Consider the following 26,635-nt stretch of genomic DNA (forward strand, 5'->3'; position numbering starts at 1 on the left):
ATGTGTGTTGGGAATCTGTGTGTGTCTGTAGTTCCTGTAGTATTACCTGGAAGAGACCCTAAAGTTCTCTCATTCCGGTAGGGTACACATCATTCCAGTCATGTACCTAGGGGCTGTCAAGCTGCACAATGGCCTAAAAAGTTTTAGGGAGAAATCCTCAACGAAAAGTTTGGAGGCAGGCGGCAGCCAAGAAGGCACCATTAGGAAGCAAATAAGGTGCAGCTGAGCCTTTTTAGTCTGAATAATTTAAAGAAGAGAGTTACTCCAAGAAAGGAGAGGGATATGCAGGACAGGGGGTTTGTGATGATGCTATCAAGTCAAATGGGGATTGGAATCTTTCACGGTATGTAGAATGAACAGTGGGGCTTGGTCTATCACCAGGATGAAAAGGGCTCCTGCAAATAGTCTACAGAGAAATCACTGCTCCCTGGTATACAGTTGATGTCTTTCTATATTGAAATTGCTTGACCCAATCTCTCTCTCTCTCTTTGCGGGAATGAAAACATATACAAAGACTACTCCACCAATGCCTTTTACAATTAATTAATCTAAAGCCAAACAGCAACTATCTTCCCTGATCCCTCATTCAACAGGCATTTTATCCAAGTGGCATTATTCTTCTTGATGCTAGAGGTATTGCACAAAATAATGGAGCTGTTATGAATGTTGTTTCTACACCATCAAGCTTTAGTAACTTAAACATTGCTGTACAAAGCTATTTTTCAAAGACCTTATTAAAAGAGAGAGAAAATACATTTTTGAGTCAAGATAATCATAAAAACTAGTACAAAATTGCAGTGATTTTCTAAGGCTTGTCAAACAAAAGGCTCTGCATTGTTAAGATGCTGAATGAGCTGCTAACATATTCAGTCTCATAATTTCTACTGAATATTAAAAACTAAAACTAAAAGAACTTCAGGAATAGGAGAACTGAAACAAAACCTCTTAATCATACATATTTTTATACAAATCTCAAGCAGGCTGCATATCACAGTGACTGTATCAACAAAATCACCACATAATTCGGCACAAGCGCTGGCAATCTGTGCACAGCACATTTCCCCACTGAGATTCAGTGTTAGCTTCAAAGTTGTCCTGATGCCCAAGGAAACCTTTCCAAGCCTTGTTTTCACCTCCCTCCCTGGCAGGTTGTGAGGATTAAAAGGAATATCTGTAAAGACCTCTGAAGATGAGAAGCCCTAGCTAATAGGGATGTGTGTCGTGAATAATAATCTCTCCAATGGCCTGAATCTTGGCATATCTGGGGGGACCTCAATGTTCCTAAAGATCAGTAAATGTCATCCTCAACCCTGCAGAATGGTCCCTCTTCTTGAAGAAAATAAACACACAAGCTATTATTTTCCTTCCCCTTTAGAGGGATTTTTCTTTTCTTAGGTTTGTTCCCAATAAACTACCTTTAATGAAAATCCTGCTGCCTCAATACCAGTTACTGAACGAATTTACTACCCCTGATGTTGGATCTGTGCCGCTATTATAGAGGGTAAGAGGGCACTGCAGATGATAATGCTGATACATTGCTAGAGCCATGCAAGTAATGTTCCATGGACCACAGCTTCAGCCAGAGCCAACAGCTTCTTCTAAAAACACAAATAATTAAAAAACTGAGTAAGAATAGGACACTGATCTATACTAACCGATGCAAATCTTCCTCTTCAGCTTCTGTAAAGTTAACAGTGTACTTCACTGTCCGAGCCATCAAAATTCTGATGTCGAAAGTGTCCTGAAGGGGGAAAAAAAAGTCACAAATGTTATCATTTTGTCTTGCCACCTTCTAAACTAGGTATCTGACAAAAAAGAAGATATCTTTATTCATTTTAATGACACGTTCTCTTTAACAGCTCTAAAAACATTCTACTAGAGTTTACATTACTATTATTTGCCATTAATGCATTTGATAGCTCACTTATGGTACAAAACTTTTTTAAAGACCCGGCTAAATCATACAAAAATACTTTTCATTTTGTTTTCACCAACAAACACACAAATAATTCATGTGGCCTCCTCCACCACACGTACAATGTTTGATCAATTAGAGAATTTTGGAGATATGCTGAAGAGTTAACTATAATTGCATGTGAATCAAAATTAATTATGCAGAATAGTAACCACGCTAGGAGCAGTCAGTACACCCGTAATTGAAAACATCTTTTTCCCACCTCTTTTTGTACATCCACTAATCCAAACCCTCCAAGGACTCAAGCTCCCAGTTGGTGCTAAAATCTTAACACAAACTCTGCTTGTGATGTACACTGAATTTAAAAACTGAGTCCCAATGGGGAGTGAAGTGTATGTATGGGGAAAAGGCACATCCCAAGGTGTTTTTTTTTCTTTTTAACAATTGTGTGTGGTTTATAATAATACACTCCATTATTGATCTTAATGGAAGGGCATACATTAAGAAAACAAAGGCTTATAAACCAAGCACACATCTTTGCATATACATATACATCTTACACAGGACATGTTTTACCTCTACAGATCAGCTTCATTCTCTAGTGGACTGCCAGAAAGTGTGACATAACCAAGATGGTGTGCATGTTGGAGTGTTAGGTTGAATAGCTACAGAGAGCTCTCAAAGGGCTTGTGGCAAAGTTTTGAAAAGCTCAAAATTTAAATGGAAAATGAATTTTGTTACTTTTTGCCATTTTCCAACCAGGCCTGATGTCAAAGAGAGAGAACAGAATTGAAGAGGTTCATTCTGAGGCAGCCAGTAAATAGGAACATATGTAAAAAAAGAATGGTTGTCTTTATATAGAAACCTGGCTACTGGCTTGATTTTTTTTATTTTATTTTAATTTGTGTGGTAGAGGAGGGAAGGGAGAAACAAAGATCTAATGCAAATTCCAGCTGAAAGCTGCAATGCCTCTTTTAGGGATTGTGACCCCACGAGGGTTGCGTGGAGAGAGAGCCATTTACATGCAGTGGACAAGGAAGGGACTGTTCAGAACTGTGAAACCATGGAATTTACAGGTTTAATGCTTTTGGAAAGGCACCAATATCCCTAAAACCCAGGAAAACAAACTAGAAATGGCAAGACCTGAGTGGTTTAATGATAAGCAGCAAAGAAACCAATGACTAGAAAGTTGTAAAAACTAAAGAGCTTTGGGAATCTAGTTTTCTTTTAATTCTGTAACAAAACCCACACAGGTTTGTTTAAAAAATCATCAGCTGCTTGTAAGGGTAGGGCAGTGGTAGCAATGGTTTGAGAATAATCAAACTGAAAGGTATAGGGACAAGCTAGGTTTCCTCTTTTAGCAGGGTACACAAGGGGCGAACAGCTAATGTTGAGCTTATGCCTGCAGCTGAGGAAGCTCTGGGTTTCTAGACTAGGTAACTTGAATTTATTGTACTGATATTCAAGTTACAGTTTTCAAACATAGTATCCCAAACTGGGTACAAAGTCCTGACAACATAACAGACTGATGTGGGCATAAGTGGTGATCCCTGGAGAAACTGAGTGGCAGTTTAGGTTAAAGAGAGCTCAAAAGTATTAATTTTCAAAGCCAAAACCAAGTGCATTCAGTCCTATGACCTGCCCGAGATTTTGCAGAGTGTCACCTGGAGTTCCTTGGATTGCATCTTTGCTTTGAAAAGTTGTTTTCTCAGGAGCTCAGCCAATGCCAGGACCTCATTTACTATTAGAGTGCAGGTGAAGGGGACAGAAATAAGGATAAGGGAGCCGTGCTGCCAAGGACGTAGGGATGTGGGGGGAATAGGGGGCAGGTAAGTCACAAAGGTAGTTGGGCTTTTCTGGGGGATGCCCCAGAGGATCTGCAAGCTGCATTGCCCCCTTTCCCCCTGAGGAAAAACTACAAATATAAACTCATTGCACTTTCTGTTCCAGAGTTTTCCCTCTTTTTTCTCCTCCAAGAGAGTGACGTGGTAACACATGACCTCTGAACAATCTCTCTGTTGGCTTTCACACCAGTAAATGTAGATAAGCAAGGAGGAGACAAAAAGAAAAGGAGTACTTGTGGCACCGTAGAGACTAACAAATTTATTTGAGCATAAGCTTTCGTGAGCTATAAGCTATAGCTCACGAAAGCTTATGCTCAAATAAATGAGTTAGTCTCTAAGGTACCACAAGTACTCCTTTTCTTTTTGCGAATACAGACTAACACAGCTGCTACTCTGAAAGGAGGAGACAGGATGTCATGAGGATCAATCATGACAGTCTGGCATACTACATATGAAGTAGCTGCGACAGGAGCATTCAACTCTGCACTTCTGTTATTCATGACAAAAGAGGAAGCCAGGTAAAGTACAAACAGTAATTACTCTGACTGGGATGCTCCTGGTTCTAACAGAACTGGTCACTGGAAACCAAAGTTCTGTACACAAACCAAATGACACTATACAGCTACGGTTCGAGCTCTCCTAGACAGGGTACTACAAAACTTTATGGAGGGGATGAAATAGGCAAGAGAGAGAGAGAAAGAGAGAGAAAATACTTACTACAATAGGTTGTCGGAAGTACTCATCCACTGCTGCACTGCGGAGACTGGATAGATTGACCCCATAAAAACACTGCTGGTACCTACAGTAATGTGTAGTAAAATATTTAGTGGAAGAAGTCTCTTGGGGCTCTCACACCCAGAGGATCCATGCACAATTGGGGTCTCCAAACAGAATGTGAAGTATGGCTGAACACTTAAACCCCTTCCTAGAATTTGTGGAGAGCTCAAATCATCTCTGTCCGCACCCCACTCTTCACTCCTCCCCCCACCACATATGCACGTTACGGGTTATTTCCTGGCATCAGTGAAATCCACTGCTGGTTAGACTATCTTGTGCATTCTTCAAGGCTGAGGAATCTGATGCCATCAGCTGAACTCGCAAGAGACCTCTCTGCATCAGGAAAGAGCTCCCATACTTCACCTCTTACTGGCATGGCACAGAATCCACAGACCGGGGGAGTGGGAGCTACGGTGGCTTTAAGCTACCTTTGTGCCCTCCCAATCCTGGGCTGCTCTAGGAACTGGAATGACTTCTGGAACAACTGAAAACTGCCCCGAGGGCCTATGCTAAGTTATGACAGCCTCCCTAGGCTGACTTGTTGGCTGCAGTGCTGCCCAAAAACCCTACAGCAATGCAGGGTGCAGCCCCACCCTGACACACCCCTGCAGCCTTCACCATGCCCCTACGCTTTCAAGGGTATCCTCTGAAGACAGCTTATGGCTGTCTCCACAGTGCCTGTGCTGAGTGGAATTGTCCCCTAGCTGGATCAAAGGCTTCTAGGGCTCCTACACATGGCTCTAGCCCTTTTACTAGGCATAAAAGGGGAAATGGGTGTGAGGATCTCACCCTAAGTGAACAGGAATTTTTTTAAACAAGAGAGACAAGTTACATGCGCAGCTGACCAAACTGTGCCAAGCCCTCACTGACAGCAAATCCAGCCCCCCTGTAAAACTCCTTTGAAATCAAAAATATCTGCCTCCAACAACTACCCAGAGTCTGAGGTTTGATCCACTTATCAATCCAATGGAGCACTGAAAAAGGCTAGAGACACTCATTAAAGCCCAGGAAGATTCAGCAATTCTCTGGCAATATAAACAAAAAGATGTGAGCAACTGAAGCAAATTTCTGATGATGAAATCATCATCCAGATGCAAAATCAAGGTCTCAAGTCTACTGCAGTCTCTGAAAACACCTTAGGAGAATGCTTAAAACCTCAAATTCCTGTTTTAATTTGAAAGACATCATACAAATATTTTAAATATTGTCTGGATTTTTTTTTCAAAACAATTTTTATGCTTAAAACAGGTTAAGAATGCTCCTTTCAGATGTAATAACTTTGCTTTAAAATATTAACTTAATTATTTAATCTGCTACAATGTGAACTGTGTCCTATGTCCCATTTCCAAGTGAAAGATGCTTAAAGTGAGTACTGTACTTCTCTTCTTAATGGTAAATGTAGCAGAAGAGATCATCTAATACCACCAGTCACAGGAGATCTTCTACCCCTTTTCAGCATGATTACTGATGCACAACTAGAGAACCTCTTCTCTATTGTGGCAGAAAGATCAGTTAATCAATGAAACCTCCCCCATTCATATGGAGGGAGCATAAGAATTTCTGTGTATCTCAGTGGTTGGTATTAAACACTGGCCCACTCTTCCTTAAAGTTATGTCTGTGCAGTATTATTCAATGGAATGTCCATTCAATGAAATGAATTATCTGGAGATACTAGAGAAGAAAGTCTGTCTCTCATTTAAGCTGGGGGCAGTCACAAAGTATGCCAAAGTCAAAGAACAGACTGTTTTAACCACCTACAGTATATTTATGTTTAGTACCTATCTTCAGAAGGCTTTTTACAACAGAAAGAATGATCTCCTCTTGAAAGATACGTTGCAAACAGTCACCCTTTCCAGAAATATGCCATCCTTGACTTTGACCCAACACAAGTTAATTTGCATCTGTCAAGCATCAGGGTAAACTAACTTTTAAGTGTGAAAAAACAAATCTGCCAGTGCCTCGCTGGATCATGGCCATTATTGGCTTTGGACAGTAATAAACCTGTGTTTGCGTTAACTATTTCATCCTTCTTTCCCTCCGTTAATAAACAAACTATGCAAACTCCTAGTAACTAGTGATATGACATGCACCAAGATTCTGTGATCAGGTTTTTTGCACCATTTCACAGACCTGATATTTTCACAAGAGCTAACTCAAACTGCAGTTCCAGCCACTTCATTTACTCTTTTGTTGCTTACAGCAAATGGGACAAAAAATGTACAAAAGCTGCAGCAAAACCCTCTTCAGACACTATTAACTATATAGAAAGGATTGTTAAACATACAGCAAGCAGATTTTCTAAAAAATCAAAATAGAGAGTTGAGTGAAAAGGGAATTCGGAAGCATGGAATTTTCTGCTTATACAGGTGCTGCTTAGCACTAAACAGCACAAGCTGGCACAACTTAAATGACTAAAAAAGAGCAGATAGACAGCCTAAATTTGCTGGGGACCCTGTGCCCAGCTCTGGGACTTTACTGGATATATCAGTGTATCTTAGTACAAAGAAAAGGAGTACTTGTGGCACCTTAGAGACTAACAAATTTATTTGAGCATAAGCTTTCGTGAGCTACAGCTCACTTCATCGGATTGAAGTGAGCTGTAGCTCAAGAAAGCTTATGCTCAAATAAATTTGCTAGTCTCTAAGGTGCCACAAGTACTCCTTTTCTTTTTGCGAATACAGACCAACACGGCTGCTACTCTGAAACCTGTTAGTACAAAGAGAAGACACCAGGGGATAAGTAAAGCAGTGGTAAAAACATTGCACTTTCACCTCTAGAGACCTGGGTTTCAACTTTTGGCTCAAGGTTCAAGTGAAGTAAATTTGTTGGTCTTTCCACTTAAACACCTGGTCCTACAAAGTGCTCAGACAATCCAGGAATTGCTGGATACCTTGCATGATCAATCCCCACTGGACACCCATCCACACTGAAAGACCACTGCATGATTTAGGATAACTTAGGATACGAACACTTGTGCTCTGGAAACTACCAGGGCTGGAAAAACTTCAATGTTGCAGGTGCATTGGATTATTCATGTAAGCTCATGTAAAGTATGTAAGAGTTTATCCAGTGTTATTAGCTCAACATTTACATGGCAAATTTGTTCAAGATTTGTTCAAGAAAAGGGGTAGTGAAATGAGCTGTTGAAACACTGAGGAAAGAATCCTGTTACAAACACTGTAAGCTCTTTGGGACAGAGACTCTTAGTTTACGTTTGTACAGCTTCCAGCACAATGAGGTTCTAATCCTGACCTGGGCACTACTGAAATACAAATAATAAACAAACAAATAAACAAACAACAATGATCACTCTGGGGAAGTGAATTAAGTTCCCAGATCCAGTTATCTGTGAAGGACTTCCAGACCTGAACGATTAGGATCTTCCACTTCTATCATTCTCTTAGCAACTCTGTATTGACTGGTTCTGAGAATTCACCTGAATAATTGTATCATTGTGCAATATTATAGGACACAATGTATGTATTAGATCTGGACGTAATTTTGCAGGTGCTCTTAAATGCAGACTGGATACTTATGTTAAGAAACTGGATGTAGATAACGTCACCAGAACATCAGCAGTTAAGAGCTTGTGGCATTAATTAATGGCAGGGACAAGTAGATTTTTTTTGCCATTAATACAGAGACTATATACATACTGTATATACGTAAAGACAGATACAGACAGAATATTCATGTGTACATCACACCATTTGTATTCCCCACTTGTAGGCTGTCAAATAGAGGTCTTACATTCCTAACGATGGAGATGAAGCATCACAAACAACCTTAAAGTGAAATGCTTGGATACTGCCAACAACATCTAGTTCTGTAGAGCCCTGGGAAAAAGCGGATACGTTTCTGCTTCAGACTGCTAATTCAGCATCTATTCCCCTCACTAAGCAATAACAACCCCTATTCATCAATCCCTGAGTTTCTACTATGGCTTCCCAAGGAAGCTGGCACATGGAACAAAAACCAAAATACTGGGCCCCATTCCACCCAATTTGTAGTTTATTATAATTTTTTTTGTATTCTTGAGAACAATCAAAAAGAGCAGAAGCTAAAGATTAATTGGGGAGGAATTGAAATGATAGATAGGGTTTGAAAACTTTTTTTGATGAGATAAGTTTGAGTAATAAAGGTAACAGTATTGATGTATTTTTCAGAGTAGCAGCCGTGTTAGTCTGTATTCGCAAAAAGAAAAGGAGGAGTACTTGTGGCACCTTAGAGACTAACAAATTTATTTGAGCATAAGCTTTCGTGAGCTACAGCTCACTTCATTGGATGCATTTGTCCGATGAAGTGAGCTGTAGCTCACGAAAGCTTATGCTCAAAAAAATGTGTTAGTCTCTAAGGTGCCACAAGTACTCCTTTAGTATTGATGTAATATACTTCAACTTCTGTAAAACATTTGACTTGGTACCACATGAAATTTTTGAATAAAAAAATAGAATGACACAAAATGAACATGGCATTACGTGGACTAAAAAATTGGCTGATAAATAGGTCTCAATTGTAAATGGGGAATTCTTCATCAAGCAGGTATATTTCTAGTGGGTCCTATCCTATTTAACATTTTTATCAATGACTAGGAAGAAAACATAAAATCATTACTGATAAAGTTTGCAGATGACACAAAAATTGGGCAAGTGATAAATATTGAAGAGGACAGGTCACCGATACAGAGCAATCTGGGGCCCAAGCAAACAATATGCATTTTAATACAGCTAAATATAAACGTATACATCTAGGAACAAAAAATTTAGGCTATACTTGCATGATAGGGGACTCTATCTTGGGAAGCAGTTACCCTGAAAAAGATTTGGGGTTATGTTGGATAATCAGCTGAATGTAAGTTCCCAGTGCGACACTGTAGCCAAAAAAAGCTAATCAATCCATGAGTGCATAAACCATGGAATCTCGAGTAGGAAGAGAGAGGCTATTTTAACTCTGTATTTGACACTGGTGTGATTGTTGTTGGAATATTATGTCCAAGGATGTTGCACCATTCAAGAAGGATGTTGATAAATTGGAGAGGGGTCAGAGAAGAGCAATGAAAATGATTAAAGGTTAGAAAACATGCCTTTTAGTGAAAGACTGAAGAGCTCAATCTCTTTATTTTAGCAAAGAGACAGATAAAGGTTGACTTGATCACAGTCTATAAATTCCTATATGGGGAACAATTATTTGATAATGGTCTTTTCAGTGTAGTAGACAATGGTATAACAAGATCCAGTGGCTGGAAGCTGAAGCTAGACAAAATTCAGATGGGAAATAGAGCCTAATTTTTTCTAACAGTGAGGGTAATTAACTACTGGAACAATTTATCAAGGGTCATGGTGGATTCTTCAAAACTGACAATTTTTAAATCAAGATTTTTTTTAAAAAAAAAAGATGCTATAGTTCGAAAGGAATTATTCTGGAGGAGTTCTGTAGCCTGTGTTATTCAGGATGGTCACAATTGTCGCTTTGGAATCTATGAAAAGCACACCTGAAGTTGTTTCTATTTTTTCTAGACTCTAGATAAATAAAAACAAAACAGTTACAATTTTCTCACATATAAAATTACAAGCTAGACTCTGCTCTGAGTTACACTGATGCAAGTCTGTAGCACTTCTAGATTTACACCAATGTAACTGAGGGCAGAGTCTGGCCCTATATTTTCAACTAAAATACAGTGTTTTGGACAAGGAGAATTAGGCTGCTACACTGAAGAGAAACATTGACAAGCAACACTGTTGTCTCTAAAGCCGGTGGACAGTTTTCATAAGCATAAAAGTTGCCATACCAGATCAGACAGCTGGTTCACCTAATCCACTATCCTGTCTCTGACATTGGCCACTACCACATGGTACATTATAAAAATGTCTTATAGAATTTTAACAGACACCAAGATAATATAAATAGAGAATAGTCTCTCCATATGTTTTCTGAACGATCCTATGGAGTTTCATAGAAGAACTATATGCCTATTATGGAATTCTACAGGATGGCCTCACAAACCTAGAGAAAGGATAAAGGCCACATTCTCAGGTCGTATAAATCAGCAGGTGATGACTTCACCAGCAGAGGATCTGGTCCAAAAGTATCTATTAAATTTTACATGATTTCAGAGCAATTTCTATACAACCCTATTGGTTTCATCCCTATTAAATTGTATACCACCTTTCCATAAGGGATACTTCAGAGGAAGGTGGAAGAAATCCCCTAATGGATATTATGTAATGACCTATCCACAGGGAAAGTTTATTCCTAAATCCAGGTGATTAGTAAACTGATTGATTTAAAACAAATGACTTAACCTTTAGAACTCCTATCACTTTCTCTTCGCAAACCTAAGGAATGGTTGGAAGTGGGGAATATATTTGTGGTCTCCAAAAGAGGTTACTAATTATTAATCTTCATAGTTCCATAGCATGTCTTTATCCAAGGATTCAAAAACTTTGTTAACAATTAATTAAGTCCATTTACCACCACAATAGGTATGTGAGCAACAGGTAAAGACTCCTTTGCCCATTGCTGAAGTGGAGCCACCTCTGATGTAGAACACAGCAGCTGTTTAACATCCCAGTGCATCCCAACATTAACAACAATTTAGGGCAAGAAGTAAAGACTGTTGTTTCTAGCTGAAGCTGCAGGAGGAATTTAGGTAGACAGAATGTAATTACTGACTTAGAATTTGACCAGGATATGGAAGTCAATACCTTGTCTCTATGAAAAACGCCACTGGATCTTTGACATCTGTGTATGGTCAGGAGTCTGATTTGTTCAACACCCCTCAAGCACCATCCTGGGGCACTGGTTTATTACTGACACAGAAATGCATCTACTAACTATGGATTCATAAACATCTTTTTCTGCAGCACTTGAGAGCCCAGTGGACATGGTTTCCCATCCTAGCTCTGACCCAGCCAGAGCTGATAGGCTCACACAGCATAGCTGCAGATCAGGTTAGAGGAAGTGAGCAGGGAAAATTAGAAATATTTTCTGCCATGTGCTTTGCTTCATTGTATTCAGATTACGAGAATGAGTTTCATTTTAAAACCTTTACTGAGTCTCCAAGCAAATTTTTTTTTAAAAAAACATAACAATCATTACCAAAAATTGGCTCTTGAGTAGTGTTCCATGTAGAGCTGCTCATCGGAAAAAGGAGCCAAATGAATGTCACTAAATGTTGGAAACATCATTCCTAGTAAACAAAAGATAATATATAGTAGCAAAATTCAAATGTCTGGTTAGCCCTGTGGAAACATGGACAGAAAATACCAGCAAGCAATAATTGCTTTGCACCTTGAACAGACTAACATTTGATTCCCATTACAGGTAATATTTAGTTTATTGAAATGCAGTTATAGGTTAAAGCAATCAATAACAAAAATATCCACTTATGACCTGGGTCAGGATATTTCAGAAGCCTGCCAAGAATGATAAAGCATTATAAGTTTTATGTCCCTAGACAATAGACATTTAAATCATTTTCTCTTTCTTTGAAGTAAGTAAAATGCTAGATGTTACTCTAAAACAACTTTTCATCATTTCCACAATTAGAGAAACATTCTTATTTAGATCTGACCATATACACAACTCTTTCCATAGATATTATTACAGAAGATATGTTAACAGACTCAATCATAAATCAAACTGCAGATTACCAACTAGGTAATCCTCAAGAGGTCTAGCATTAGCAGCTTGACATAATAATTACATGGGAATTTGTATCCAGATATCTCAAAAACGCTTTACAAAGCATTAATAAAATAAAGCTCAAACATGTAAAGATAAGTATTATATCAATTTTACAGATGGTGAAACTGAGGCATATAGAAGTTTACATACCTCACACAACATGTTATTGACAGAGCTGGGAAAAGGATCCAGGTGTCCTGACTTCCAGACCTATATTAATTAGGGACTGAATCCAATGGCCACTGAAGTCAATGGGAATTCTTCTACTGATTTCAGTGGGCAGTGGATTAGGCTGCTTGATAAGACTTCAAAAGTAATATTAAACAAAATATTTTGCACACTGTTGTTTGTGCATCAGTGGGGAGCAGTTGTTTTTGGACTGGAACATGTTTCTTCAAACATCTGTTTTAACTGGTGCAAAATGCGGTGCACAAATGAAAGAACAAATGGCTTTTTCTTTGCAAATACAACATCATGTGGCAAGAGACCACAGGAATTTCAAAAAGAATCACACATCCACTCAGTAAATACACGTTTCTTTTAAGACCTACTGCTTAGAGAATACTAATACTTCTGCAGAGTAAAACCTGGGATGGGGATTAAAGGTTTTTAATATTGCTCATGAGACCATGCTGCTTCAGCTTCTGCTACTACACACTTGGCACTTATACAGCATTTTACATTTTTCAATGTGCTCTATAAACAATGATTAATTCTGGAGAAACAAGATGGGTGAGATAATATCTTTTATTGGACCAACTTCTGTTGGTGAAAGAGACAAGCTTTAGAGTTGCACAGAGCTCTTCAAATCTGAGATCGATGCAGCTTGAAAGCTTGTTTCTTTCATCAATAAAAGATATTATCTCACCCATCTGGTCTCTTTAATACACACAGCTACAACAACAACACAGCAAATAATAACTAATTCTAACTACCATTCATGTGTGAGGTAGTCTCATTTACATTATACAGATGGGGAAAGAGATACAGATAAATTAAGGCCTACATCCTCAAGTGTCCATTAATTTTTGATTCCTTTAGTTTTTAAGTGACCAACTTCCATTTCAAAGGGCCCAATTTTCAGAAGTGCTAAGCACCCACAATTCTGACTGAAGATAATAGCACCTGCCAGTCATCAACACTTCTGAAATAACAGGCTCTACTGCATTGGTTCCCAAACTCAGGGGTGTGTGAAGAAATTCCAAAGGGAGCGCAAGGCTAGACCCCGGCCCCTCCCATCTTGTCCACCCTCCCCCGCAGCGACGCTGCTGTGCGGGCAGCACAGCTTGCACCCGCCCACCTCCCAGGCTTTCCAATAAGCCAGTCCTGCCGCTCTGAGCAGCCCGGTGAGGAGGCGGGGAGCAGGGGGAGGGAGAGTTGGATAAGGGGCAGGAGGTCCTGGGGGAGCAGTCAGGAGACAGGGAGCGGTTGGATGGGGCAGAGGTTTGGGGGAGTGATCAGGAGACAGGGAGCAGGGGGGGTTGGATAGGTGTGGGAGTCCCAGGGGGCCTGTCAGAGGGTGGGGGTGCAGATAAGGGGTCGGGGCAGTCAGGAGACAGGGAGCGGGGGGGTTGGATAGGGAGTGAGATTCTAGGGGGGCGGTTAGGGGCTGGGGATCCCAGGAGGGAGCAGTCAGAGGACAAGGATCAGAGGGGGTTGGATGATGGTAAAGGAGAGGTGGAGGGCATGAGGGTTTCTCGAAAATTAAAAGGGGGGGCGTGATGCTGAAAAGTTTGGGAACCACTGCTCTACCATATGTCTACATTGCAATGAAAGCCCAGGCTCGGACTCAGGCTTAAGCCCAATCCCCACTTCCAGCTGTACACAATCCTGTCTGACTCAGGATTGGGCACAGGACCCTGAAGTGTGGAGAGTTTGACTTGGTCCAAACTCCATCTATTGCAATATCGATGCAGATCAGACCCGGGCCCCCCAGACTCTGGTCCTGTGAGTCTGAAAACTTCTCTCACAATCCCATAGGACGGTCTTCTGAATCAACACACAGGAAAGGGAAGCCACCCCTTGGTTCAAGTACAGCTGCTCCACATTTAATAGTTCCATTTTATTCTGTCTGCTGAGCTGCAAGCATAGTGAATCTTCTCCGTCATTTGTGATGGCCACTGACATGAAGAAGTCCTTTGCCAATCATGTTGCTAGCTGGTCAAGGAAGCGCAGCCAGATTTTGGTTAATCTCTGGTGCGAGGCAAGCAAACAGTGACTTTAGCAAGAGTTCCAGGAATGACGACACACACCAGGAAATATGAAAGAAGTTTGCAGCATTGGGGATTCACTGGACCAGTGCCCGGAGCAGATTAAGCAGCACAGAAACGATGGGAATTCGCCGTCATCCTACCCCTTTTTGAAAGCGTGTGACCGGGTGCTGGATACTGTGCTGAGCACTGAGCCACCAGCGCTTCACAACAGCCTGGTCAGCCAGGACAGTGACCTTCTCGTCCCTAAATCCACTCTAGGACTGGAGGGGAACCAGCAAGTGCCAGATGAGGTTGACAAAGTGACTCTTGTGCTCAAACTGGTCCCCAAGGAGGCTTTGCTGCCTGAGTAGTGGCAGCACATTTGGGTCCCTACTCGGAGGAGCTTTCTGATGTCCCCCTAGAGAAAGAACCAGCTGCGGAACTAGCAGCAGAAACACAAGGGGCAGAAGGAACCCCTCAGCCTGGTAAGTTTCTAGCATCATGTTTGTTGTTATTAATATAGGGGTTGGAAGGATTTCTGGTTTATGACCCAATGTAAAATTTATTACAAGCCACGGGCAGCAGCACATATCTGCTAATGACGGACTGCATGGCAGTACATTGGCATCTCCCCTTCGCCCCCCCAAACCACCAGGTGGAATTCAAAACAGAGACTGAGAAGTGCAACCAACAGCAGAACAAGCATTTGAAATTAACTTTTTACTGGAAACTTGTGCATTCTTACAGAGATGTGCTGAGGTGTTAAAAGTAAGAACTTTATATTGCCTTCTCTTTCAGAATGCCAAGCTGTACAAACCAGGCATTGCACAACGTTAAGAGCCACCTGTAAAACAGAAAAGGTTGGGTGGCCAGGTTTTTATGTGGTCCAGAAATGTGCTGGAGGAGGGGGTTGGCTGTTTAGTTCTGAGAGAGTTCCTGTGCATTTGAATGTAGTCCTAGGGTAGATGCGTTCAGAGCAGCTTGCATCAGGAGTCATGGGGAGGCAGTAATTCGTTTGGATGCTAATGCAGCATCCTGTTAATTCACTCATAAATTCTGATCTAGTCCTGGGCACTGACAGCTGCAAACTTTTCCTATAAGAGAAACTCTACATAGGTAGTCAAATTTCAATGAAGAGCATATTGTCCCGGCCCTCTTCTGTAAGTCGCCAGCCCACTTCACTCATAGATGTGCAGCTCCGTCACCATAAGTCTGAAAATCTCTGTGGCATTTTGGCATACTCCTCCACCCTATCCCAAGGGCCAAACAGTCTGCAATTTTTAAACAGAAAACAATTATAAATAGTAACTCACCATTGTTTGTGCAGTCTTTTCACTGTGATTAACTGAGTTGTGTCCATGGAGTTTCTGGGATACTTTTTCAAAGTATCATTTTTTGGCCTTGGAGATTCCGCAAGGCGCTTTTGCCTAGTGAACCTGTTGTGAAGCACTGAAACAATAGTGCACTGTTTGATTTCTGCTTTTTGGCCCTTCAACCTCTGCTGGTCCTTCCACCTCAGCAATATGGGCCCACTGCAGCAGGTCCTTGGGATGTAGAACTGTAAAAGACCAGTCCAAGCAGAAGTGTTTCCATGATGAACTTATAATGGACATTCTGGACACTGCCAACAAGCGGGTACAGTACCAGAGTAAGCAGAAAAGCACAGGCAGGCTGCCGAGCCAAAGGACAGTATTTCAGCGCACCAGGAGAGGCTTACAACACAGTTTCTGTAGCAGGAACATGGGCTGAGGGCGATGACAAAGCCCAGCAGAAAGACCTGTTTGAGAGGTTGCTTATGCTTGTGACTGCCAGAGTACAGGCTCCTGTTGCATCCACACCATGTCCTGGGCCCCCTCCTTGGAACCCCATGCTGTAGACCAGGAACACTTTGAACAATTCCATCGTTGGGTGCAGGGTTCCATGTAATTGGGACTTAAAAGAACCTGAACAGAGCAAATCTACCACATGCAGTCCTACATCCCCAAGCAGGCTCCCTACCCCCTGCAGGCTTCCACACCTGTGCAGATGCCCACCCTTGTAAATGCCTCCACCCTCTGCAGTGGCACCAAGCGTGTGCTAAATGTGGAAGGAAGGGAAAAGAGAACAGGATGCCAGGGGACACACAACAGCGGGGGGTTTATTTGTTAGCAATGTTTTACTGTTTAATGTGTGCTTTATGCACTGTGTTTTATTAATGGTTTTGGTGTTGGTTTATTACTGGTGTTTTGGTGTGTGAATGACAGCTGGCCTGCCTGGCACTATTTTTTTTCTCATTCATGTTCAAAAATAAAGGCTTTTCTTTTATTGAGACGTTTCATTACCATTACTGCATCTCATCATATAAGGTGTATTTCACATAATAAAGAAACGCATGATAAAGGACAACTGTTAAGTTGTACCCAAATGCTATTTCTCAAAACATTTATCTACATCAAGCCATACTGTATATCTACAGTTCTTGCCACATAACTGCTTATGAAATGGGGAAAGTAGGTATGTCATTCACAAGTACAATCCATGGCAATCAATCCCTGCTCCCAAGTCCCATTTTGTTACATGATGTGGCTGTACCTCATTTACTGTAACCATTGTACAAGCACATTTATAAAAATACATTACTCTCCCATAGAAATCCATAATGTGGGAGCATAGAGCATCCCTGATTTGAGTTCCCTGGGCGCATCCTGCCCGAGATGGGATAGGTGCGCTTTCCGATCCATTACTGTCATAGCTCCATTCAGAGGCAAATGACACACCTTTGGCTTCAAAAAGACTGTGAAAAGCACTGTAAGCCACGGTGATGCAGACTGCACTGATGACACTGGAATCCAAACAGGTCTGCAAACAGCACCAGCAGCATTTCAACTGCCAAACACACATTCAATCACCATTCTGCAGCTGCTCAGAGCATAAATAAACCTTCTTTTGCCAGGGCCTCTAAGATCAAGATATGGTTTCATAAGCCAATGCAAAAAGGGGTGCAGAGGGTCCCCCAGAACAGTGGGGACAGTAACTCTATTTATGACAATGCCTTTTGGTAGCAAGTGTGTCCCAGTCTATGCATAAATGTAGACTCCCAGTTGTCAGAAAAACCTAGCATGATGAACTTTTCCAGTGCAGCCCATGTTGGTTTCCATAAGTTGGCCTATGTGGTCCACAGAAGCCTGCATGACGATGGAGCAGTACACTTTGTGGTTTACATACTTAAGTGCTTCTTAAGGAGGGCAAACTGTGTGCAGGAGTCCCATCAATGGCCCTACTCCAGTCTGAAAATCCCATTCTGGAAAACCAGCAATTACTTCAGGAATATTGTTTATGCCCACCACTTTTGGGTAAATCACATGCCTGATTGCCTCAGAAACTTCCGCCACCATCTTACCTACAGTTGACTTTCCAATACCAAATTGGTTAGAAAGAGACCTGTAGCAGTACGGGGAAATCAGCTTATAGATGGCTATAACAACCTGCTTCTAGACCAGGGATGGCCAACCCGAGCCTGAGAAGGAGCCAGAATTTACCAATGTACATTGCAAAAGACCCACAGTAATATGTCAGCAGCCCGCCATCAGCTCTCTTCCACCCCCACGCGCTCCCAGCACCTTTCGCCCACTGGCAGCCCCACCAGTCAGCACCTCCCCTTCTCTCCCCGCACCTCCTGATCAGCTGTTTCGTGGCATGCAAGAGGCTCGGGGGGGGGGGAGCGGAGGAGGGGAGGGCATGACAGGCTTGGGGAGGGGGCAGAAAGGGGCAGAGTAGGGTCAGGGCCTGTGGCAGAGCCCAGGGTTGAGCAGTGAGCACCTCCCGGCACATTGGAAAGTTGGCACCTGTAGCTCCAGCCCCGGAGTCGGTGACGATACAAGGAGCTGCATATTAACTTCTGGAGAGCCGCATGTGGCTCCAGAGCCACAGGTTGGCCACCCCTGTTCTAGACCAACGTGGACATCCTCATTTGTGTTTTCTGACACTGGAGGGCCAGGGCAAGCTACTCACAAAGCTCCAGAAAGGTAGCTTTCTTCATGCGAAAGTTTTGGGCACACCGCTGGTCACCTGAGGTCTTCACCACAATGTGGTCCCACCAATCTGTGCTTGTGGCCCTGCTCCAGAAGTCTATATATGGGGTATCAGCAGCTATACTGAGAGTCTCAAGCAGCATCAGCCAGTTCGAGTCTTCCATGTTTCCATGTGTGTATCCTCCTCCTCCTCCTCTCAGGTGTCTTCTGTAGGTCAGAAAACGATGTCGGAATGTCCACCAGCATCTCATGGATGCTCTGTCTGTTTGCTGAAACATGAGTGAAAGCAGAAGCAAGAGGAGTACTTCAAATGTGACTCCTCCATGCTGCTGGCTCCAGTTGCTGGGAGTGCGCAAACCCAAAAGATAGCACAGCGGGTTATGTTGGGAACTTAGCAGGCTGCAACAACTTCCTGTAATATGTAGGGTGGATAGTCAAGTTTTCCCACACTGTACCATCAACTGAGAGCTGGAGTGCCGGGGAGGATGCTAGGAACCCCGGGACATGGTTTGGAGCCTGGGTCCAGAAACTGTAAACCTAGGGTCACCAATGAGTGTGGACACTCAAGCCTTGGGCTTGCAAGCCTAAGGTCTGTGGGCTCAAATCCACTAACCCTGAGCTTACATTGCAGTCTAGACATGCCCTAAGAGTTTGTAGATAGGTACCCAAAATCAGAGGCATTAAAATTAATGGATATTTTTGAAAACATCAGCCTAAGTGACTTTTGTAAGGCCACAGACCAAGTCAATGGCAGAACCAGGATTAACACTCAGTAGTTCCCAGTTCCTAATCCTGTGCTCAGTCTATTATCCCATGTTCCCCTAACTAGTTTAATATGCTAAAAACATCCTGTTTTTCACATTGGTGTCATGAGAGAAAGTCTCTCTCATTAACAAAACCTTTGTTAGTGATCTTTTAGTTTGTTTTCAGGAATTCACTTAGTGAAATATAACTTATGGCAACTGCAGGTTCAGACTTCCCTTCAATGAAATTTCTCAGGAGGCCCCTGGACTTAGAAGCCTCCTTCAAAACTTCTCCAACCAGTAACAGATTGAAACACAGATCCCATTGAACTGACCTGTGGATCTCAGTTGTCTCTGGCTGGATTGGACACATCACTGGAAAAGATTGGGGTACCAAGAGGCCTTGGAATTAGGAAATTGGGTGGGGTCTGATTAGATCTGGTGAAAACATTTCAAATTTCACATTTTTTTTTCAAAGAAAAAAAGACACATTTTTCATGATGTTTCCCATTCTTTGTCCAATTCTAGGTCTTTATCTTCCCTCTCTTGCCTTGTATTTTAGTTTAGCTTGCCATCATGTTTTGCATTATAAACTTTGAACTGAGAGGCAACCCATAACGCATATGGTGGCACATTAAATTCAATGACACAAGAGGCAGCCAAGGGCAACACATCCAGCACATACAGGTTAAGTGCTGAAATAGCTGGTCTCACCGGCAAATCACAATATGAAATAGTAACAGTGGTGCTTCCAACATGCTCAAATGAAGGAAGAAAACTCAACTCTCATTTCCTTAGAGCCTGCAGGAGGTGATGAAACATGACACCAACCAGTGCTGTCCAGAGCCACCATTTGGAGGTCCTTCTTGTCTCCTTTCTCTGAAAACTGTCATTTCCCCCAATCCATCACTGGGCAACAGTGCTGGCATACTCACCATTTGACTTCAACCATTTTTTGGAATGGAGGTAACTTTCCAGCATCCTCTCATTGAACAGCATGTAACCCATAGGTTCAGAAATAACCACATCGACGTTCTCTGGTAAAGAGATTTCCTCAATTTTACCTGATAAAACCATGATCTTATCAGAGAGGTTGTTACTTCTCACTAGTATCTGGAAAGAGTAAAAGGGGGAAAAAAACAAGCATGTTAGCTTCTTTGGTTATGCATGGTTCTACCAGAGGTCTCTGGGTAATGTGAAACCCTCTGAATTGTTCAGTATCTAGTAACTTCATCAGCCTTTGAAAAGCGTGCACTGTAATTAAACCTTAAAAAATGGTACAGACTCATGCCTTACTACAAAGAGAGAGTTTCTAAATACCCTGACGAGAGCAAACTCATAAAAGTGTGCAGAATCAGCAAGTAGCAGTACAAGTTACATCATCTTTTAAGAAATAATTAGAATCAATATCTAGAAGAAAAGAATAAAACACACGCGCACACAGAGAAAGAGGGAAGTTAATATCCACTACAGAAGAACACACAGTAGAGATCTTTAAGATTCTTCAAAAGAATTCTAGAAAAGGCTATTCCTAACTGATCTACACAGTCATAAATGCATGAATCTTCTCAGGGGATGAATGTTCTCAGACACTGAGGAAAGTCTTAGGCATGATGTTTCCAAACAAAAACAAAACAAGGAATATCTTTTACAGAGCATGCACAATCCCTAGGTACCATGTGCAGAATCCTGTGCAAGCTGAGAACCTCAGGGCAAACTTTTCTTAACTTTTTGATCTACATTTCTTTCATCTGAACAAGGGAAACTGACTCAGAATTTAGGTACTGAGTGGCAAGATGTTTGGGGAAGGAATAATCTCTCTAAAGTCACTCTGATTAGAAATGTATGTCATATTTATCTGTAATGTACCTTGGCACTGAGAGAACAAGTCATCTTGTAGCGCCAAAATCTGTTTAGACAATGTTTAGAATTTGCCTGTAGGATACAAATACATACTGTGTTATACATACTGATAACATTATCTCGTGTGAACCAATCTGAATGGCGAAAGGTTATGCAAGGGGATGCTGTATCATGGAGCACTGCTCTGTGGGGGCACCTACTGCAACAGCAAGGTAGAACGAGATTCAGAATGGGACAGTGGGCAAGCCAGGAGAAGCAACCATACAAATCCATTGGCCAAAAATACAGTTACAGACAGCACAGTGGGGCTGCAGCTGCCAGCAAAGCCTTGAGGCTGCACCAGAGGTGGCATAGAGGCTGTGTATCCTGTCCCTGGATTGAAAGACACCTTCACCCCAATCCTTGAAAACTCATTTCCTGCTTTGTGTATGGGGCCATGATTTGAGTCTGTGCATTCTGCATTATAACGTAGACCACAGAAAAAAGAAGGAAGTTGGGGGAAAGAAATCTTCTACATGAAGGCATGTGGATTCCCAAGAAAAAAGCTGATTAGAAGAGAGAAACCTCCCAATGTTTAAGTTTAGTTCAGGTGCTAGTGGAAGAGATCTTCAAACTTATTTCCACAATTCATTGTCAGAGAAAACACTGTTCAGTGGCTGGAGTAAGCCACTAGCAACAAGTTGTTTGACCCTGAGCTATAATTAACAGGAACCATGAACAGAAGACAAGGAAAGGCAGCATGTATCCCCAGAAGTCAAAACAGATATTCATGTTAGAACTCACTTGGCAAACCCTATTGAGTTTGCCCCCATGAAAACAGCCTGTTATTGAACTTGATCCTACAGACAGATGTAGTTTTCCGAGTCTGGTTTCTGATATATGATTATGGGCACATATGGTATTGCCCTGGGTACATGTCTTGTTCCTCTTCAATTTTGTATTTGCTTGGAAACTTTTGGAACAGTGTTCATATAGGCCATTCAGCTATTTTACCAGTCTTGTCCATTTTGTCAACAGTTCAATAGCAAGGTTATTTAAAATGTGACTAGAATGTTCTAAGAAGGCAAGATACAATTCTTCAGCACCATGTGTTTTTTTTTCAAACCCAACACAAAACACATTATTGCTGGTATCCAAGAAAGTTAGTTTAATTAAAGCTCCTTAATTAATGAGTGAAGGGGTAATTTATTTAATCATATTTGTAACCAAAAGAAATCATTGAAGTGTTTTTTTTCCTCACATGGAAGTCAAAGTAGCACACAATTTCTTCCTGGTAAGATAATGTTCTTGCTAAGGTAATTATAAAAAAATGTAATAAGTATCATCTTTCCTTTACATGGTTCTTTTCACTCTGAAGGATGCCAAAGCTCTTTATGAACTATATACTACATATGAATCACTTTCACTCCTGACTCTGGGATGGAACACAGCAGATGTTTAACAGAGCAAACTGCACAACAGTTTAGGGCAGGAAGAGAAAAATACCATATCCAATCAAAACTACAGAGGGAATTGGGCTGGTAGATAGAATGTAATGACCCAAACTAACATTTGTCCAATCCCACCCCCCGCCAAAACCGAAACACAAAGACCTATTATTGTGAATGCTGCTGCTTGATTCCCCCTCTTCCCCATAACAGCCTCAAATACTCAGGAATTGATTCATATCTTACCCAAAACACCGCACATCTGTAACAGGATGGTATCCCCTAAAGCCAATATGCACTCAGCTGGAAGAGTGCCATCTAATGAATCATCATCTTCACTTCCTACAAGACCCTGCATTTATTTGGAGGACTCTCACCCAAATCCTGTCCAGGACTAACCCTGCTTATCCAGAAAAATTTGAGAACACAACCTGTGGTAAGCTTATCTTCCAGAAAACACCATCCTAGCCACTATGGATGTAGAAACCCTCTACACCAACATTCCACACAAAGATGGACTACAAGCCATCAGGAACAGCATCCCTGATAATGTCATGGCATACCTGGTGGCTGAAATTTGTGACTTTCTCCTCACCCATAACTATTTCACATTTGGGGACAATGTATACCTTCAAATCAGCGGCACTGCCATGGGTACCCGCATGGCCCTGCAGTATGCCAACATTTTTATGGCTGACTTAGAACAACACTTCCTCAGCTCTCGTTCCCTAATGCCCCTACTCTACTTGCACTACATTGATGACATCATCATTTGGACCAATGGAAAAGAAGCCCTTGAGGAATTCCACTATGATTTCTACAATTTCCATCCCACCATCAACCTCATCCTGGACCAGTCCACATAAGAGATCCACTTCCTGGACACTACAGCGCTAATAAGCGATGGTCACATAAACACCACCCTATACCGGAAACCTACTGACCGCTATGCCTACCTACATGCCTCCAGCTTTCATCCAGAACACGCCACACAATCCATTGTCTACAGCCAAGCTCTACGATACAACCGCATTTGCTCCAACCCCTCAGACAGAGACAAATACCTACAAGATCTCTATCATGCATTCTTACAACTACAATACCCACCTGCTGAAGTGAACAGATTGTCAGAGCCAGAAGAGTACCCAGAAGTTACCTACTGCAGGACAGGCCCAACAAAGAAAATAACAGAACGCCACTAGCCATCACCTTCAACCCCCAACTAAAACCTCTCTAACACATCATCAAGGATCTACAACCTATCCTGAAGGACGACCCATCGCTCTCACAGATCTTGGGAGACAGGCCAGTCCTTGCTTACAGACAGCCCCCCAACCTGAAGCAAATACTCACCAGCAACCACACACCATACAACAAAAACTCTAACCCAGGAACCTCTCCTTGCAACAAAGCCCGTTGCTAACTGTGTCCACATATCTATTCAGGATACACCATCATAGGGCATAATCACATCAGCCACACTATCAGAGGCTCGTTCACCTGTGCATCTACCAATGTGATATATGCCATCATGTGCCAGCAATGCCCCTCTGCCATGTACATTGGCCAAACTGGACAGTCTCTACGTAAAAGAATAAATGGACACAAAACAGACATCAAGAATTATAACATTCAAAAACCAGTCGGAGAACACTTCAATCTCTCTGAAGTTTAGGGATTCACTCGATTACAGACCTAAAAGTGGCAATTCTTCAACAAAAAAACAGACTCCACCCCATGTTTATTCCCTCCTGTCCCCCCGCTGTTCCTCAGACGTTCTTGTCAACTGCTGGAAATGGCCCACCTTGATTATCACTACAAAAGGTCCCCCCCCCTGCTCTCCTGCTGGTAATAGCTCACCTTACCTGATCGCTCTCCTTACAGTGTGTATGGTAACACCCATTGTTTCATGTTCTCTGTGTATATAAATCTCCCCACTGTATTTTCCACTGAATGCATCTGATGAAGTGAGCTGTAGCTCATGAAAGCTTATGCTCAAATAAATTTGTTAGTCTCTAAGGTGCCACAAGTCCTCCTTTTCTTTATATGACTCTGTTTTCCATTGCTTTTCACTTTGCTAAACTTTAACCATTCAGGTTGAAATTTTCAGTGCTGGGTGTCTGCCCTCAGATTGAAAATTTTTGGAAAATTTCAGTTGAAACAGTTCAGCCATTTCTCACGATGAAATTAGGGAAAATTCATTGATTTGCCCATGTAAAAAAATTCTCAGAACCGTTTTGCTGAAAAGCTTTAGCACATCCATTCTCTAGAGGAGGAATTTAAAAATTGGCTGGGATGTGTCTTTTGCTAGCCCTTTGAAAATTCACCCTGATTTGGCCAAATTATGAGCCTCTGGGAAAAAAAAGTCATAGGTCACACATGCTCAGTAGAGACTTACTTGTTTGAGAAGGAGTCAGAGTTGTTAAAGATTTGATACGTATCGAGCATGCTCCAGCTACAGGGGGCTGGGCAGAATTTTCCCACAATTGATCCTCCCAGCTGCCAGGAACAGCGGTAGCTTAAGGTATAGGAACTAGGAGCTCCTGTGCTGTTAGTGCCCAGGTAGTGCCCCAAGGTAGTGCCCAGGTAGAGTGGAGAAGGAGAAAGCCACCTGAGTGGTATACTGAGGGGAGAGGGCTGGATGCAGGAGCCAGAGAGTGGGGGGCAGCACCAAGGGAGGGGGATAGGAACAGATGGGGGACAAAGGCAGGCTGGGGGAACAGCAGCAGAACGGTCTATAACCACTAGAGAACACTCTCTTCCAGGACCTGCAATTGAACCCAGGAGTTCTAAGTCTCAAACCCAGTGCTGTTGCCAGTTTAAGCTGCATCTCCAATAGGAAGGTTCACTGATACAACTATACCTGTACAGGTATACTGGGCTTCAGCTAATACAGTGGCAAACTCTCTCATCCCTTTCTAGCAGCTGGTCCGCATACACGATAATAGACTCCTACTGCTCCCCAGTTACACAACTAGCTCAAGTATTAGAAGTTTGTTCTGTGGATCTAAAGATTTGAACCCTGCTGAGCCTAGTTAAGGGTCAATATGTTTCCATGTGACAATTTCAGGGGTGTGTGCGTGTGTGTGTGTGTGTGTGTTTTAAATTAGGAAATTGCATTAAAAACTATATTAAAAGATTATGGTTGCTAAGTCAAGCACTCAAAAATTAGGAAATGGCACAATTCCCACAAATGTGCAATCTTTAGTTCAGCCCCCCTTGGGTATATGCATGATGACATAATATGTGATCATGTAATTAAAGACTATTTTTTCTACTGGCTCCCTGCCTCATTCAGTACACAAGGATGGCTCTACTCTGGGAATGAACCATGATTGTGTAGTAAGGACTGTTGCCTGTAAGACTCCTGCCTCATTTGTTGCAGAAGTTCGTTCGAAGTTGCATAGTGAATGAAGCAGAGGATTGCAGGAAGAAAAAGGATTATCTCATGGTTAAGGCAGCTGAATGCTGCCCTGGAGAACTGGATCCTAATCCTGCCTCGGCCAGAGAGTTCCTATGTGATGCTGGGCAATTCACTTGAACCAAACTTCACCGGCGGTCACTAATTGCGTGTTCCATATTTTCTTGGTGCCTGAGATATTTGAGGCCCAATTTATAGAGTTCGTGACTGCAACTGACCTCAAAAGAAACTGTACTCTATAGTGGGGCACTTACATTAGCCAGAGACAAATTTGAGCATAGACACATGCACAACTAGGTCAATGTAAGATGACTTATGTTGACCTAATTTTGTAGCGTAGACCAGGCCTAATTCGGTGATTATATTTTGGCCTCTCTTGGCCCTGGTTTTTACTGGAAGTAGGAGCTATAAATATTTCAGATGTATTCATATAGTAGGCTTATGTTTATGAATCTATTGCAACTTTCATCTCTCTCATCTCCAGAAATTTTATCTAGGGGAAAAGGGGACACAATTTGGAATGTAAAATCGTTAACTCCAAAGTATTTAGTGCAGTTTGATTGGTGATTCTGCTTTTTCATCTCATGACATAAGCCACTGACAAGAGTTTCAACTAGTGTTATATTCCAGGTGCAAAAGTATAATTTCAGGTTAAAAAAAATGGAACTACGCAACAACTCTAACTTTCAAAATGGTTTCAGAGTAGCAGCCGTGTTAGTCTGTATTCGCAAAAAGAAAAGCAGTACTTGTGGCACC

The 26,635-nt window shown here is 41.9% G+C and overlaps 1 protein-coding gene across 1 annotated transcript in view; it reads right to left on the reverse strand.

The window, feature by feature from the left end:
• Positions 1-26,635, reverse strand: part of LOC119855511 (histone-arginine methyltransferase CARM1-like) — a 143,791-nt gene that overhangs the window by 17,374 nt on the left and 99,782 nt on the right. The window contains exons 6-9 of the mRNA XM_038401624.2: positions 20,104-20,281; positions 11,636-11,726; positions 4,477-4,558; positions 1,656-1,741 (exon numbers count right to left, since the gene is read on the reverse strand). Coding sequence (XP_038257552.1) covers positions 1,656-1,741; positions 4,477-4,558; positions 11,636-11,726; positions 20,104-20,281 — 437 coding nt within the window. The remainder of the gene's footprint in view (positions 1-1,655; positions 1,742-4,476; positions 4,559-11,635; positions 11,727-20,103; positions 20,282-26,635) is intronic.

Source organism: Dermochelys coriacea, chromosome 5, assembly GCF_009764565.3.
Source record: "Dermochelys coriacea isolate rDerCor1 chromosome 5, rDerCor1.pri.v4, whole genome shotgun sequence".
NCBI classification, from domain to species: Eukaryota; Metazoa; Chordata; order Testudines; family Dermochelyidae; genus Dermochelys; species Dermochelys coriacea.